This window comes from Falco peregrinus, chromosome 1, assembly GCF_023634155.1.
Source record: "Falco peregrinus isolate bFalPer1 chromosome 1, bFalPer1.pri, whole genome shotgun sequence".
NCBI classification, from domain to species: Eukaryota; Metazoa; Chordata; class Aves; order Falconiformes; family Falconidae; genus Falco; species Falco peregrinus.
In genome coordinates, this window is record NC_073721.1 from 24,360,131 (window position 1) to 24,378,676 (window position 18,546).

Consider the following 18,546-nt stretch of genomic DNA (forward strand, 5'->3'; position numbering starts at 1 on the left):
CATTCTCTTTTCAGAAGTATTTAGTGACACAGTAGAATATTCAGGGAAAATACCAGTCAGGAGACCAGTAAGCAGAGAGGCCTTGCTTGCAGAAAATTTGTCTTGTTAGCGTCTAGCATCTGCATGAGGGAAGCCAGGGCCTCCATTAACATACTCAGGGAATAGTTGTTCAACTCAAATCCATTTGTATAACAAGCCTAGAAATACTGGCAGCTTGTTGATGCTAAATGAAGTTGTCAAGGTGTGGATAGGCCACAAAAACCTATTTTTCAGTTGGATAAAAGAATTTCAGTAGAATTAGGAAAAGGAGTTACCCTGAAGAAGGCAATTAGTAACTTTTGGTCTTTCTGGCAGATCCCTAAGCAGCAATGCAGTGGGAGGTTTGATCAAGCTCCTTCACCCCCAAACCCAGATGGAAGCAGCATATGTCAATTCAGTAAAACTGGAAAAGTCTGAAGATGTATGTTTTGAAAAATAAGTTTATCAGGCTCAGAATGGGGGAGGTGGAACACAGTCAGATGCCACAAAATAGCCAGGAACCCCTGGGTCAGTACATCAACCTGAAGTAGTGGAGGCCTAGGTTCAAGCGGCTTCACCACACAGTCATTACTGTACACATCTATATAGAATGTGCTTTGCTCTTCCACAAAAAAACTTTTTTCATTTTAAGATTAGCAGACAATTTTAACTTGAATGTTTTCAAAGACTGTTGATTTTGGCATCTGTGACAGCAGCTGATAGCATTCAGTAACTTGTATCTTGTGGATTCAGACTAAGATGCCAATGGCAGTGCAAATGTGCAGAAATGCATGCAATGCTATATTCTGTCTGCACACTATTAGCTTCACAGGCTGGGCAATAACGTTGTTACAGAACTCCTGCTTGCTGTTTTGCTTTTGAGCAGACATCAATGAATATTACAGTGGCTAATTTCTTCTTACAGAATGAACTTGCACTCAAGTGATTCAAGACATATGCCATAACCAGCACCATCTAGTGCCCAGGAGCAGACAGAGCAAGGATAAGATATAGAAGAACGTATCAACAATTTTCAGGCATGGAAGTGCAGAATACACTTTTCCAAGGAGACTCAGGCTGCACTTATCTTGCATATAAAAGGAGACTCTGCAGCTGGCAAATCTAAGCAGAGGTACCTGTCACTCACTATCTTTGTGCAAAGACTCTGTGACTGCAAAGGCAGCATGCAATTTTAGCATTCTGGGCACTGCTTTGTAAAGACAGTTCAGAGAAGGTATTTTGGGTTTCTCCCTCCTTAATAAATGCAGAGTCTACCTCATGTTCCAAAACACAGCTATCACTTTTAGTGACATACAAATATTTGCATGGCCTCAGCTGCACTCCAGACATTTAGAAGTGTTAGGCACAGATCAGACAGTGCCCTCCACTGCAAAGCCAAGACCATCAAACTTCTCCTGCAGGTCCATGCAATGCCACGGACATTGTGATGTCCCACAGCTCTCATTTGCAAAGTGTTTCCACAGTGCACTGCTGAAACTACATAGTCTCATTCTTTCTAGTAGAACCTAGAACTACTTTACTTTGCTGCCATTTCCCTAGTCAATATGCTGAATGTCAAATCCCAGGAACCTAAATAAACCTCTCAAATATCAACATTATCATGTATTTCAGTATGCACAGTTGGTTATCAGCTGTAGACTTCAAGAGAAAATTCAATTACCAGCAGCAAATTCAGTTTCCTACTGTTAGTTAAAACTGCAATTTGCATTGAATAATACAGAACATGGAATAATTTTTATTGTCTGAATTTCTGATTTCCCCTCCAGGTATTTTAATTACATACCATCTCAACAGGAACTGAGATAAAAAGTCCACAAAAATAACTTAATTAGTGTTGATCACCTGGGACACAGAAGTGTACCAGAGTAGACTGCTTTGTAGGCATCATTCAACCTACCGGGACAAGACAAACAAGCTGCCTGTCCAGCTGCTCTGTAAGATGCTACCAATGACACTGACCTCCTCCCTACAGAACAAGTAGTCAACAGTTATTGTCCCTGTAAGATAGGACTCTCGCCTTCTGATTCTACTTGTCTTGCTTTCCTACTTGTTATATAGCACAAACAAGGCAGTGAAATAGCCTTTATATAAACCCTGCACAAAAGTTCCTGGATGAGACATTTTACTGTGCCCCAGTTAACATCCGGCAGAATGCAACCACTAATCCAACTTTAAAGGAGTCACTGTTGAATGCAGGTCCCTTTCACAAGGGCAAGCTGCCTATACTGAGCTCAGTGTTTAACTGAAGAGCATGCCATAGAGCTCTGACTTCTAAAGTTTTGAAAATAATCTTCTACATGTAAGTCAAGCACAGGCAGTCATCTTTGCTCTGGCTGTCTGCAAAAAGCCTGAGACAACAGTTCTGAAGAAGACTCAACTGCCTCACTAAAGAGAAGGCTGCTGGTGGTACTCAGTTGGAGCACAAAAAGCAACGTGTTTTTTTCAGTCATAAGAGCTGAAGTGAGAGATGTGATTAGATACTGGGGAAGAAGCCAAGGGGAAAGGGGGAAACCAAGATCAACCCCTTCATCAACAGTTTCCAGTGAAATCAAACTAAGAATGGAGTTTTGTGATAAGTTTATTTCACAGAAAGACCCAGCTAAAAAGCTGTCACTGTTCACCTTGGCAGAAAGTGCTAAGCAAGAAACAGAAACTAGGTGTCATCAGTGATAAGCAGACACCAAGATGTGTACCATGAGTTTTGGCCTGGAATTTTTCAAGCTGCTTTCCACCATAACATACCAGGTTGTTGAAACAGAGAAAGGCACATCTTCTTTGGACTACAGCATTAGTCTAGAATGATTTCATAATAAAAAAATGAAGCAAAACCATCTCGGCCAGAAAAATAAAAAAGGAACAGTAGCTACTGAAGGTACTTGCCCATTATGCAGGAGACAGATTCAGGTTCCTGGTCTAAGCCCAGTGGTACAGAAACTTGGTTCTCCTGCAGCACTGGAGAGTATGTTAGCCAAAGAGGTGTCAGGTAATCCATGGAAAATTTCTTGTTCGTATTTATGCCCTTTCCCTCTTGCTCTTCATGAATAGATCAATCAAACCCAGTCTGAAGCAGAGTAGAAGAATCTCCTTAAAAGTCACCAGGTTTTCTACATAGAAAAGCTATTCTCCAGTCAGTTGGTAATAAACCTTGCCATACCTATAAAAAGACAGCACTTCTCACCTCCTAACTTTTGAACCTTTTTACCACTCCCTTGACTCTGAAAACCTTACTATATCAGAGAATTATCTCTGACTGTGCAGAGAAACTTGAGCATCTCATCTCACAGTGGTGCAAAAGCCAGAGAATAAAACTAGGCAGATTATTTGCTGCAGAGCATTAAAAGCATCAGCTTCCTAAAAAGTGAGACCTCAGGAGCATTTAAGCCATCAATATTCCTTAAGACACTGTCAGCAATCCATTCCTGTCCATCTTACACACTGCATTACACCACTCTGAGATATACTGTAACACTAGGCTACACATGATTCCTTTGTTGCCCTAGTAATGAATCAGCTGTTGATTGTGTTAACAGATTTTGACTCCTCTTCCCAAGCAACATACAGTGGTTATTTCCTTCAGGAAATACCAGCGGCTGTGTGATGATTACCCTAAATGGTTAAAGGTTTGCACCTGACCTCATACTATCCTGATAATTTTATACAAACACTCCCACCACCTGCTAATGAGTGCCAGAACAAGAGCAATTTGAACCCACAGCTTATCCTGCCATTCTGCTTTGAACTTCACTAGCTGTGAGGAAGGAAAGCATGAACATGTTTAAAAGGGTTCAGAAAATTACATTTACTTTTCCCAGAGAAGAGGACAGAGGACATTTCTGCCACAGGAGGTATTTCAGGAAGTCCTGTGCCACCAGCTCTAACACTGGTTTGACTGTAGAACTGTTCTACAGTCTCTCATGTCCCTAGTTAACCCTTCTCCCAGCTGCACTATACAGCTTAGAAATTAACTTGGTGAAACGTGAATAATACACAATGCCCATCATTAGTTCTTGTTACTCAGCAGAAAATCAATACATGCTCTGTTACAGCGCAGGACATGCTGTTGCTCTAGTCCCTGCACTCTGAGGAAGCAGCTCCCACAGCCAAGCTTTACACAGCCTACAGCAGAGGAAAGGTGAGAAGATTTCAGCAACAGTTCCAGCAGCAAGGATGCTGAAAGCCTTAGCTATTGATAATGAAATAAGTTTTTGGAGGTAACTGGTACCACAGACTTAAAGCTTTGAACATTTCCTTGCTGAGAGATCTCAGCTTCTCCTCTTTGCCATACAAATTGGTATCACAGGACACTACGGGAACATTTTAGGAATGCTGCACTCCATTTGTAATTTTGTCAGTTAAAGCCTGCTGCTTACTAGCACAGTAAAATCCCATATATATATATATATTTACAGCTATGGAATGTACCTGTATTCACAAGATCCCCAACTTAGTTAAGATGACTTAAAATAAAATCTCATCATCCCTATAGAAACTGTATAGTCCTAGTTTACACTGGGAGAACTGAGGCACAGTTAGGTAGAGGTATGATCATGGCCATACATCTGACACAGGGGAGGACAGGAAGTGATGGAAAATAATTATTTGGGTCCTGCAAGATCATTCGTGCTCCCCTTCCTATCTGGCATCTGTTTAAGAGCTGTTCACTACGTGGGTGTTCTGCAGGCTGGCAACCACCAGTTGGCAGCCTGGCTGGCAACCAACCAGTCATTACAGAACACATGCGAAAAAGAAAAGGCATTTATGCCAAAACCAGCACAGAATAAGTGTACTGTGAACAGAATGGGGAACTCTTCAGGCCACATTTTCCAGTGACGTCTGTGCTGAGTCACATTCCATGTTGACTATTTATAGCATTTTTCAGTATTTGCTATCCACATATCCACATAGCAACTAAGTTTGCTACAAATGTGAATGGATTTAGGTCTACAAGGGAGGCAAAACATTTCAATTTTGCAGCAGGACAGTGGTGTGTTAAGACTGAATAGTTTTCCCAGGGTACACAGAGAAGGACAATGTCAAAACCACAAGCTGAACACAGGTGTCCTGGGACTCACAACTGTGCTGTGAACAGAGTAATTTTTTTTTTCCACCCTTCTGGATAGCCTCTTTCAAGTAGCCACATGGCATTACTTTACCAGCTTCACTGAAGAAACAGCCACCTGCAGTTCAGGACAATTCTTTTGCAGCCTACAGTAATACAACATGACAGGTTGGGCAAGAAATGCAGAATGACCGTTTTCCCACCCTGAATCAGGGGGCAAACTCAAATCTGCAGGAAACAACCAAGCTGGTCTGTGGCTCAGTTAAATATCTCAGGTCACTGACAGAACACGTGGGATCATTCACAGTCACAACCACTCCAGTGCTTTCGCATCCCAGGTCCACAGTCCTTCTACAACTACACAGCGCACAATCTTTGGAAAACCGCACATAAGATGTGTCACATTCAGACTGTGAATGCAACCTCCTACGAGATCATCTATGCAAGGAACACTGTGAGCCCAGTGCCCTGCTGTTTGTGGGGCCTTGCCTATGAAAGCATGGTCCAGTATAAGAAAAAGGAGGCATTAACAGATAGCATGCAGTTGTAAGGAAGAGAAAACCAAAACAAACGTCTTCTCCCCAAGTAGCTTCCTGTGTGTCTAACAGAATGTCGTGACTAAGTTAATGCAAAACCTGCCTGCTTATATAATTGAAAACTTTGCAGTACTGCCCATTCTCCTTGCACTGCCCGATACTGTGTCAAGATACATGTGCAACACAGGCATTTTAAGCCAGCCTGATTAGAGAGTAAGAAAAAAGACCCCAAAGACACAGGTAAAAGTACACCTGCCTCCACAACACCAACATTCAACTATAAGGACAGATGTTCCCTGTGCTGTCCATTTTATTAAAAAAAAAAAAAATACTGTTATCTACCCTATCAATAGCACCAACACTGCGGGGAAACAGACAATACCAAGAAGTATGGACAAGTAGTCCATGCAGGAGAAATTTACTATGAAATAAAGCATGACTGAGCCAGTGCAGTGACATAATTTTTACCATAGTCACATTTGTCTCCCTCCTTGCTTCCAGGAACTCAGTCTTCACGTATTGGGAGATGGCTGTGGAAGGACTAATCCAGTTCTTTCTTATTGCTCTGGTCTAACATTGCTAGTGGTGCAACAGCCTTCTTCTTCGTAGATCCTGCCACCTGAAACTATGTCCAAAATATACTGCATTCAAATCTATGCGCAGGGATGATCCTCTCCCAAGTACAAACAGAACTGAATAAAGTAAATTCAGTTGCTCTTTTGCTGCAACAGGGGACTTAACTCTAAGTATACCCTGGAGATACCAAACCAGTCCACAGGTAGAATTTACATGGGAGTTAAAACAATTTCAAAAGTTTTACATTTAGACTATGCTGGACAGGTCATTAGTTTTTTCTACTTAACAAAATGTCAGCTTCTCTTTCATGGCAGATCATCTATTCTCTTAAAACTTTTGGATAAAAGTGAAACAGTTCGGAACTTCTAAAAACTCTTCTTCTTCTCCCTCCACCCACCGATCTGCTGCTTTCCCTACCTCCACCCCCAATTGTGGGGGACTAGTATACAAGAATGAAATTACATCCAGATACTGCCTACCCTTTTTCTCTAAGTTCTGTGCTGTGCTCCATGTCAGCTTCAGCTTCTCCCACAACAACCAGAAAACCACAAGCTTGGGAGACCACCAGGCAGGAGTCCCTTCCACACAGAAAAATCAAGGAGCATTATGTATCTCAACTACTATTTTCATGAGGTACCATGGCAGCAGTTAAATCCAAAACAAAGAACACTACATAGTCTATCAAGTCCCACTTCCCAATCTCTCTAGATAATCTAACTAATGTATCAGAACACTTAGAAGTGATTAGTACAGTTAAATTATCATTAATGACAACAGATGGGAATGAGATGGCTATGTTGAAAGTACAAGAAAATGATGGCATACCTGGGGCAATTTCAAAGAGGTGTTTCCCTGGTTCATCAGGATTAGGTGGCAGCTCATTCACCTGATTGCCTTGCAGTAGTATCAGACCCTGTAAGGGACATAAACACCAGTGAAAGGGGAAAGGCAATGAAGAAAGTAAGGAAAAGGAGACAAAGGTAATGGATACAGCAAATTTAAGCCCCGCTCTTTGATTAAGCCCATTTCCTTTCCACATTTCTGAGCAAGAAAAGTTTGAGCTGGTCATGCACCTGCCTCATCCGTGCCTTCTCTCACACTGGACACTTCTGATCAAATTACCTTTTCTCTAGAATAACCATACTCTGAGCATGCATACATGATTCTCCTTGGTTTCCATAACTAATCATCCCTTGCAAAAGTGTCATTTCACATTGCATCTTACTCTTCCTTGACCCTTTAATTTCTGGTTACAGCCTACAGCAATGAGGTGGTTGAAGTTCTAGATCTTTACTTCTGCAACTGAAGAAAATGGCCCATTTTCCAGAGATTGTCAGTACACAAAAGCTCCCAGGGACACACCTAAAGGAGAACAGCTAATTTCGGTTTGTAAGGCAACAGGATTACCTTTTAATCCAAGAGGCAGTTTCCCTAGCAAGGAATCTGAGCCCTTTTGCTTCCCAAGTTCAAATGTTGCCAGAATTCAGATTAATTTTCACCTTGAGCCCAAGTATAATGAACACAACATATTCCAGTTTGGGAATTCTGCATAGCTGGTGGCATAGTATCTTCAAAGTGAACAAAATCTATGGAAAAGTTAAAAAAGAGATCACAGGAAGCTCTTGTCCAGTAACACAGGTGGAACAAGAATGAACACACTATTTAGAACTCATTGTTTCTCCACTTTTTTAGTTTGATTTTTGACATTTTAAAGGACTTCCAGCTAGCATTCTTTAGGTCATACACACAATAAGACAGAAAATGCAGTAAGAACTGGGACTTGCAAGACTTAAGCCATGAAGAACATAATCAGCAGTTCCTACTCCTGCACTGAACCACCCTGGAATGGAAGCTGGGTCCAAACCATTATCTTCTGCTCAGCAGAAAAAGTTGTTTCAGTCAGTTATTTTCACTCATAGCTCTATTAAACATGCAGTTACATGTTCTCCAATCAGTTTGGCAGCAGCCAAACCTGAGACACATTGGAGCATCATAACATTGGCAATCAAAATGAATCCTAGTTACGCTCCTTGTCAGCTTCCAGATCCATATTACTGAGTAGCACCATTAGTGTCTCATGCGAAAGACAATCCAGGATTTCAATCAATAGAAGACAACTCATCATATGACCTTTGCAACCTTCTCCATAGAACAGAAAAGCCAGTTGTATTATTTTTCATTATATCTGTTACAGCATAACTTCCCTAGCTTTGCCCCTTAATAATACATTCTCCTACAGATGCTTTGTTTGGAGAAACCACTCTAACAACCCAGGGAGCCAGCTTGTATTAATGTAAATTAATTAAGTTTTACACTTTTCATTGAACACAGAACGTGCAAAAACTACTACAAATAAAGTACAACAGTAATAATTGAGATTGAAAATACCTCAGCTAGGAAATAAGCTCTGCATCGTGGAGGTTTACAAGTTGACCTTCCAGTTCTAACAATTCACGCTACTAACATTTGCTGCTTTGAAAGGATCTGTTCATTGCAGACTGAAAATGTTTCACATACTCAAATTTGTTCTTCACAAGGTAGATCTCAACCTGCTATGTCAGTATAGATTCAGCAACCTGCTTCTGGGTTTTGCTACACTGGCACCAGGCTATAGACTCTTATTTATTTCCTCTTGATAAGCCACATCAACATTCTAGAGCAGAGAATCCCCGTCACCTAGAATTCATGAAACTACTGCAGTTAATGACATTTTGCAGGCTAGTGCCTATGTGATCATGTGCGGAGTGGGTAAAGGGCTGAACTACAAGAGAATGGGGCAGATGGGCAGAGAAGCACCTCTCCACAGTGTAACCTCCACCATGAATTCCCAGCTTCTTAGTAAGATCAGATCACCTGTGAAACAGGAATTTCTAAAAGGATAAGGTCTCCCTATCCACATATCACTGACCACCTGTCTAAAATGGCAAAATATTTCTGACAGCAGCATCCTGGAAAATTAAAGTGATACCACCAATTACCACCATAGATAAACTGTCTTCTGCCAGAAAGCAAAGAGCAAATCTCCCAAGGAAATTCAAGCCCCATGCACACTGCAACTCATAAAATTCATGCAAAGTAGAGGTAGCGTCATGGAATATTATGTCAGCCAGAGCAAGGACCGAACAGTGGTCAACTGAACACAGCATGATTTTCAAAGACAGGTCCCTGAATCTTGCTTTTACCCAAAGCTTAGGATGTTTTGACAATAAGCAGTCTCAACTTTTGACTTGAGCAGGAAGACTGCTTTTCTCAGTCTCATTTCTATCGGGTAGCCCTCTGAAACAAAAATAGCTTAATTGAATGTACTGAGACGTCTGTGCTCTCTCCCCCATCTCTTCTTCATACTGAATGCACAGGTTTTAAAGTAGTTTCATAGCAAGCTCCTAGGGACACCATATTCAATGGTAAAGTGAACAAAACTGTTAAATGTAAAGCATGTGCTTGCCTTACCACAGAACAAAGATCCCTGGAGAGACTGAAGAAAGTAGCTTCTATGTCAACCTGAGGCTGAAGCACATGGATAAGGGCATGTGGATAACTGGAAGGGACACAGTTCTTTGTTTAGTCTTTTAAAAAAGCTTCTTTATGAAGAACAGAACCTGAAATTTTAATACTCCAAATAGAAATTCAAACCCTTCCTGCTTTTTGGAGTATGTGGACCATCCCTAGGGAAATGGTAGCACAAGCAGAAGAAAAATCAAATATCCAAGTTGCACAATTGAAACTAGAAAGGATTACAGAACTGCCTAAGACAAGAATGCCAAGAAGCCACAAGGAAGGACCCTGAAAATCATGAAGTTGGCTGGGCTGGGGTGGGGGAGCTCTTAAGATAGTTTTGTTGGTCATTATCTTATTAACACAAGCTAGAAATGTACATTTAGCAATAAAGACTAATACAATATCAGTGGATTCCAGCTCATCAGACTTTCAGAGTTTCAGGTATCATTTGCAATTTGGCAATAGTTGTTTTCTGCCAGAAGATGTAACTCTCTAAATGTTGACAGCTGCTTTCCTTTGAGAACCTACTTACATTTTGTTGAATGAAAAGTTGTTAAAGATACAGTTAGTTACTGTCTCTTCTTTTAAAGTACAATCCTCTCTTAAGAAGCCCTCTAAATAAAACTAGCCAGTCTCAAAGTGGATATGCCTACAAGCCAGCACAGAATAAAAGTGAGGCCTTCCTTATCCAATGGTATAAAGCAAGCAAACCCCCATTTGCAATATTACCTAAACTTCACATTCATAATAAGTGGACCTCAGGACCCCGAAACAAGCCCTGTATTATTTCAGAATAAGTCACACTTTTATAGAGGGTTCTTTCCCTCAGCCTGAAATAGTAAACTTGGCAAATACGTATAGCCAGGTCACACATATTTTAGGCAAAATCCAAGAATACACATGCCAGCTTTTTGTTGTTTACAATATGGAATGGTGACGGTGTACAGCAGTATATACAGACCAGGAGATACACTCTGCACTCAGTGAAGAGCAGTGACAGTTCATAGAAAATTGCTGTCAAACTACAGAGTTTCAGAAGGCCCATCTTTCTGCAGGAAACTGAAGTCAGTGATGAAGTCAAAGTGTTAAAGCAAAATCTCACACTGCAGTGCATTCCAGTGGCTGTAATTTCCTTGCTTTGAGTCACCCTTCTCCTGCAACAGAACTAAGCAAATGGACTTTCTCCATGCTCAAGGAACCATATGGTGCAATGTCACCTGCCCCTGCTTCAATGAGTCCCACCTTTGGTACATGAGGGCGATGTTTACTTTAGAAGAGATTTCAGAAGCATAAACTGCTTCAACTAGCACCCTAAACCAAAGCATTTCCCACACAAAATACCCTTTCTTTTTGATCCTTTTCAGAACAAAGGTGATTTCATATATTCTGTAGAAAGTTCTCATTGAAGTGACTTCTTTCTTGTTCTCATTTTACCCATCTTTGATGAAATGGAAAAGAAAAAGATCACTATGTAGCAGAGCTCATTTAAAAAATAAACAGAAAAACTACCACACACACAAGATAGTGGATGGAATGCAGTACTTGCTGCAGCCACAGTGGCAATAGGGACCGTACACCAGTATAGCTACTTTGTCCTTACCAGTGTGCTCCTCATTCAGCTGTGCAATGGAGTTGCAAGTTGAGCTGGTAACATAACAACTGCAGGAGCTGGGAAATAAGACAACTAGAGGAATGATTTTTCATAAAGGAAATCTGAAGGATGCTTACTCTACTTACGGAAACCAAGAAAAGCCTGCAACCTAGGCTCACCCCTGGCAAGTATTTTTAGGTCATAGGTGTATATACAGCAAAGATCTTCAGACCAGCTTCTTGTGCATTTCTCTCTACACATGTCAGCTAACTGCGCTGAGCTCTTCTATCTTATATAGTAAGTCCTTTTAGAAGCCTTTTAGGCTTCTCCGGAGGGTAATGGATTACTTAGCTCACAGCTGTCCAATCTGCCTGGCACACTATGGAGAAGTCTAAATAAGAAAAAGCTGAAAAGATAGGAAAAAACCTAATTCATCTTAGCAGGGAGGGTGTATCAATTCTGACAGTTGCTGTCACTGGTAGAAAGACATTACTAAACTTAAACAGATTGATGTGTCCTTGTCAAGCAGCCACTCAGACTGCATTAGTAATCTTGCTTGGGAAATAAATTAATGATGGATTAAATCAGTTTAAATTCCCCAAGGTCTAACTTGTTATATGTCAAAGCGCGCCCCAGAAATAAACTTCAGTTCACAACTAAGTTATTCCTCCCTCCCTCAGGCTTTGGGAGCCTGAAATGGCTCAACAGCTCAAGGCACAAGCAATAGGTTACAGACCTTCCAGTAAGCTGAGTATTCAAATCCAATGTCTGATGATAGCATCACCTTGCATGCTTTGAAGGAGACTCTTAAGAGGACAGGTGTTCATACCTTAAAGGTATTACTGTAGTCCTCCCTATTGAGACCAATTTAGAAGTCCTGCCCTCTACCAGGCTCCGTAGAGCCAGGATTTGGTAAAGAAAAACTGTAACACAGGAAACATGAGTGGGAAGCTTCCTTTTCTTGACAGAGTCCCTCAACACACACAGTTGGTGCCAGAGCACTGATCATCCTAATTCTCATACTGTTACATTTAACACATTAGTCACTATTAAAGATGTTTACAAGATGGGAGGGGAGGAAGAGTGGAACTCAAATCTGCTCTCAGTTATACATATCTGAATCCCAGTCTAAGGATGATGAACTGACTACACAAGAATCTTGATTTTAGCTGAGCATGGAACAAAATTTCTGCAACAGCTTTATATCAATGAATTATCTCCAACCCCAAATTCTAAGGATCAAAATAGCCCAAGCTAGCCCACAACCAGACTTAGCCTTAGTCTCAGTGAAAGGGACGAAAGTCAAATTCTCTTATATTTAAAGCAGGCTAAGGATAGACCCCACAGTTCAACTGATAAGTCAGTTGTCTCAGAACCTCATGTCTCAGGTGAGGACAGAGAGCAAAATGACAAAGGAAGCTTTCCTAAGTGTTTGTGAAGAACTCTTCCAGAGCTACACAAGCATGAACTGGTAGAAGAGCTCTGTTACCTCTGTTGTTCATCATCTAGACACTCAATAACAGTTGTATCAATAATAGATAAGAAAGGTGACTTGCTGGCTCAGGCTGCCAGCAGACATTTCTGCATCAGCTATACTCAAAAGTTTTCTGCAACCTCAATGGCTAGAAAACCAATGCTGTCACTCCAGCCACAACAAATGATCCTTTCCAGAGACTCATTCTCAAACTGGTACTTTGGATCTACTGTGCCACAGGACATACCCAACTACAACTTTGGTGTGTTATGTTAACCTAACAGCCAAGTTGTCTGCGTCACAGTTCTTCTGTCTGTAGGATACTGACAATGTCCCTGTAACTGCAGCTGCTTCCACAAAAGGAAACTGAGTCTACAGGATCAGTTCAAGATCTTTGAAAAAGAGTTTTATAATTAAAAAGGTGGTATTTTTTTTCTTCATTTTTTTAAAGAGAATTTGGATCTTTAAGTTATATTTGAAAGGGAGAGGCATGAAGACTATTGCATCCAGTGCCATTACTGGAGATGTACTCTGCATATTTCAGGCTGAAGAAATCTCAAAACAGCCACACTGGTGTCAGTTGTTGAGAGGAACAACCACTGAATTATTTTAAAGATGGACACCAACTGGAGAAATATTGAAGGCAGAGAACACAGTTTTCTTTTCCCATCTGTCACTCCATAATAACCTCAGTGCTAGACTTATTTCTGGAAGCATGATTTAAATTAGTGCCACTGAAAAATATGGAGGCTAAACAAAAAAAATGAAACAGCATCAACAACATGTAGTAGGTTAACCATGGATGCACTGAGCTCACTCATTTTCAAGAAAAAGTCAAATTACTTGACTTGCTACCATGTAAGGCCATGCACATCGGTTACTATGATCAGTTAATATCCTGATACTTGCAAAATTACTGCCATGCAATCACTTCTCCACCCCAAGTCACAGGAAAAGTGTATGTTCTTAGACCACTGGAAAAAAGTTTAAGGATCTGGCATGCCTGAGCTTCTTCAATATCTGGGAATAGATAAATAAGACAGCTACTTTCTGGAGCTATGTAAGTCTCAGACTGTTTCATAGATTTTTAAGGGCAGAAGAGATTAGTAGGATATCTAGCCTGGGCTACCACCAAGGCACTAGCACCCCTGCTCTTTTTGCTGGTTTACATTCTTCCTACACTCAGAGCAATATTAACATTCTGCTTAATGTATACTTTTTCAAAAGAAAGGAAAAATGAATGCAGATTTTGGAGAAAATAATAACTCACACTTTAATATTCTTCTCTCCTCTATTCTTGACACTCTCAGATCTCCACCTGCCCCAAAAAAACCCTTACTTCCTTCTTGAGTAAGACCCCACCTGAAATTATCCAACAATCCATTTTTGTAAGTATAAATTTTTTGTAAAATAATGGAAAATTTCCCACTAGCATTACTGGAGCTGGATTTTGTTTGGGGGAATATTTTGTGAATAGCAACCCTTAAAAACTTCTAGAAACAGTACTGGGAAATGAACAGAAGACTGAATAATCTTATAAACCTCTAGACCAAGGTTATAATAGATTTCTGGTGTTGGTTTTTTTTTTTTTTTAGTCAAGATATACCTACATATCACACTGGACCAGAGGGTTAAAAGAGCACCAACAAGTATGGGTAACAGCAACAGTCCAGCCGACACATTGCTGTGGAGTAGATGGAACAGCAAAGACTGGTTATTTCAAAGGTTTTCCAGGCATTGGCTCTCTGTTCCTGCAAGGAAAAAAAACACACGGGGGAGGGGGGGAGGGGTGTGTGTGTGTGAATCTCTTCATTAGCAGCTAATATTCTCCACAATTACTTGAAAGAGGCTGAAATTCCAGTCCATTTCATGTGTAAGTACAGCTTTACTCCTTCACCTTGCAAAGTGCACCACATATTGGAAAGAGAAAACAGACAGACACTAGGTGGACTTTACTGACAAGAAATTGTCAGAACACTCATGAATAATCTGAGAGGACAGAGATGTGCAGGCTCATGCAGACCCCTTGGAGAAGAGGGAAAAAAGTCCTGCTGTTACTAGGTATTACCTAACAGCTAGTTAATTCCCATTACCAACCTCAATGAGTATTCTCCAGGCATCCAGAGTAATGAATAAAAATATTTACCAAGTTTGCGTGTTATGACCCCCCTTCGTATTACACATACAGGTACAATGCTACTCTTGCTTCCCTTTTCAGGTGTTCCATTATCAAGTCTGTTACACAGAGATCACATTGTTGCTGCCTCTGTTCACTAACTAGAATAGAGTTGGCTCTAATTCTCTAGTAGATTCTCTAGGTCGTGCTGCACAACAGTGTCAGGGCTCTGTTCCTGTCCCCTACCTAGTGAAAAGGTAAGACCGTGGAAGGTCACAGTGTACAAGGGCACGTAGCAAATTTCCTGAGTGGTTTATCTAGAATGGTTGTGAGTTTTAAAATGAAGGAGAAGTAAGAAGTCAACAGAATAGAATAAACTGCTAGCACCCTTCCCTCCCAATCTTATTGTCCTACATTTTGACTTTGAAGTTCACTGAAATTAGAAGATATGCTGAAGGCATTCCAAAGATACCAGGAAAACACTAGAAAGGCAATGTGACAAAATCTTATGTGCATCACAAATTATTCCAAAAAGGTATAGAATACACATCATCATCTTTAGAGTCTAGTGGCCAGAACACATTCCAGAAAATTCCACTGTTTTCTAGAGCGCAAAATTCAAGCCCACTGCAGATGTACTAAAGCCGTCATACAAAGTCAATGCTGAAAGAAAGGTTAATGACTTAGCTGCAGAGTGGCTTCTGTTCCCCTGGAAACCGGAGAGGGGCATATGTTCCCTCCTACCCTGGGAACAGAAACAAGCCTAAAGCTACTTTAAAAACCCACATATATATTGACAGAGTTAGAAGGAGCATGAAAAGCTCTTTGCCAGTCAGTCCTCCCTTCCCCATTTCCTCATGGGGGCACCTGAGAAAATACTCAAGAAAAGCAATGGCTACAAGTTCACCCTCTAACCTTTGGCACAAAAGTTAGTCTGATGAAGTGCAATTATGTCATACAGCACACAAACACACACACCTTCAACAGTACTAGATCCATTAAGATCACAGAATAACTTCTTGTCACTCCAGTAAACCTATGCCAGTCCTCTATCATTAGATTATAGCTCCATCTTTTCAGCATTACTTTCAAGGGAAGAATATCTACACTTCCCTCTAAGGACCTGGAAGCACAGGTTTTCATAAAAATAAACAATATAACATCCATTAACAAAAAGGCGTTTAAGGTTTCTGTTTTGAAACATTATGGCATAAATGTTATTTTACTTTGCCAGATAAAAGAATACAATCCTCTTCTAGAGTTCATATAAATAATCAAGTAAGCAGAAGAGAAATGGAAATTTCAGTGGTTATTGATTTAGTTTATGCACACAAGCTTGTGAGCCATACTTAATATTTAAAACAGAAAGATTTAAAAGAAGCATGAGTACCTTTAGAGCTGAAGGAAATTAGAGATTAAATTCAACTTATGAAAATAACTACATGGCCTGTAACAAAGATCTCTAAGGTTCACAGCTGTCTTCCTAAGATATATGGGCATGCCTGTACCATTGTGCCTTCATTTCAGAGAATCCCAAGCAATAGCTATCTACAGGTTCCAAAAGTAGATCTCACCTGTGAGATGCATACAGTCCTAGCTGACGTCAAATGTGAATTCTAGTTTGCAGCTGTTAGAAGGATAGTTATGGCATGGTTGCGTACGATCCTATGCCAAATGGCTTCCCCCAGTGATAAATGTACAGCAACCTTGACCTCAAAAAGGAAACCCTTTTTCAACATGTCAAAACGAGGCAGCTCCTTCCTCATCATGTTCACTGATACAGTTCAGAAGTGCCCAGCTCCCCCCATGCATTGTATAGGAAGATAAGGTGCTTGTCTTGAAAGTGCAAAATCCAGCTGTTACTTGCAGAGTCCTGAGCAGCAACAGGTTACATCATTGAGTTCAAGTCTCTAGCCTTTACACAACAGGCTATCCATAACAATGGACCAAATACTTCACAAGGTCAGTGCAGGACATAAGATGCAGCCAACATCCTCACACATCTACCATGCACATGTCAGGGAAAATTCATTACCGTTCTCATTCTACAATGAAATTTATGTGTAACAGTTAAGCACACAGCTGTATCAAGCAGTTTAATAATAGGCTATAATGAGTGTGTGGATGGTGATGATATTACCCAGGCTGTCTGTCACACTAATGCCTGTACTGACTCATCAGGAGGCAGCAGTACAGGCCCTCTTCAGTTATGTTCTCTCTGTTCAATGACTCTTGTTAAAGGACTGACAGTCAAAACAATGACTACATGAAATATGCTGCATAATGTACTACAGCAATTAGAAAAGCCCTTAGCACAAATGCCGCAAGAATATTTTACAGGCATATTGAAGAAATTGAATAAGAAATTCTTCATCTAAGCTGTAAGCTTTATTCCATCCCATAGCACACAGACACACGCCTCACCCCACAAGTGCTGTAGATACAGAAGGGTCAGAGAAGCAGAAAATCATCCTGAAATTAGTGATGACTCCAGACCAACAATTGCAATATCCTCAGCTCTGCTTACCCTAGATGTAGAAGCACTGTTTTAGAGAATCACATTTAATTATAAGAAATTGATTCCAGACCAGCAACACACTCACAAAAGACATATGAAGCAGCAAGTAGTTAAAAATTCCATTAATTCACACTTGGCTTAAGAGAGACATACTTGTGCAAAATGTTCACTTTATTAAAAGCTGTTCAAAATGTTCACTACCAAAAAGTTACAAGTTAAATGTCATATACCCATGAGAGTATTGCATGGTGACTGTCTATCACCCTTTATCAACAGCAAACTGCTCTACAGCTTCTCAAAACATAATTGATTAGAATCTCCTAAGCCTTTCACAAGAATAAACGTGCTTTAGAAAGGTTTCTTGCACACATTTGCTGTCCCATGGACAAACAGATACAGCTGATCTAAACTTACCATTTTAAGTAGCCCTACTGTGGTTCGATTTATTCAAGTAGCATTTATTGGTTATTATTAAATTATTTAACCACCAGCTAACCTCTTCTCTCTTTGTTAGCTCCTACACATCCTGATCCTATCTCTTTCCTCTGTCCATTTTCATTCCATGGTCTACTTTGGGACGGCTCTATGACACTGTCCAATACATATTGCACAACTGGACTTGACCAGTTGTTCCCACCAGGAAAAGTGTTCTCTTTCATTCATGCTCCATAAAGCATAAAAGTTTTGATAAAGGCAAACTCCAGACAGTTTAATTTTTTCCCCCATTGTAGAAGGTCACATTGTTCCCTAGTCTGCTAAATTAGTTTTTGCTGTCACACACATAGCCCTCCATCCAAACCCAGACAGCACACAACCTTATGTAAATTTTTTCTCCTCAAAGTTTCCATAGAAAAGCAGTAACTCCCAGGTATATATAAAACATGCTAAAACACATATTACAGCCCATTCTCTAGTCTTGCATGCAGGCATGTAAGAAAACCTACATACTCTACCCACACAAACTAACCCTAAGCAGCTGGCTCACCTCTCTGCAAAACAATGAATTAGTTGGGAGATAATGAATCCCAGCTGACTAAGCAAGGTTTTTCACTCCTGCCTCAGCAATCTGGAACTCATAGCTCTTCCTGTCAAATTCTAGTCTCATAGATGACCATACTAAAATGTACAGGTCAGCATGT

General features: G+C 40.5%; 1 protein-coding gene across 7 annotated transcripts in view; it reads right to left on the reverse strand.

Moving 5' to 3' along the window:
* The window catches only part of ARHGAP22 (Rho GTPase activating protein 22), a 150,114-nt gene that overhangs the window by 113,625 nt on the left and 17,943 nt on the right, over positions 1–18,546 (reverse strand). For all 7 annotated transcript variants that reach the window (XR_008745405.1, XR_008745404.1, XR_008745389.1 and 4 more), the window contains exon 3: positions 7,036–7,123. Coding sequence is in view for 4 of the 7 variants with exons in the window: in XM_055793560.1 (XP_055649535.1) it covers positions 7,036–7,123 (88 nt within the window). In the remaining 3 variants the exon portion in view is untranslated. The remainder of the gene's footprint in view (positions 1–7,035; positions 7,124–18,546) is intronic.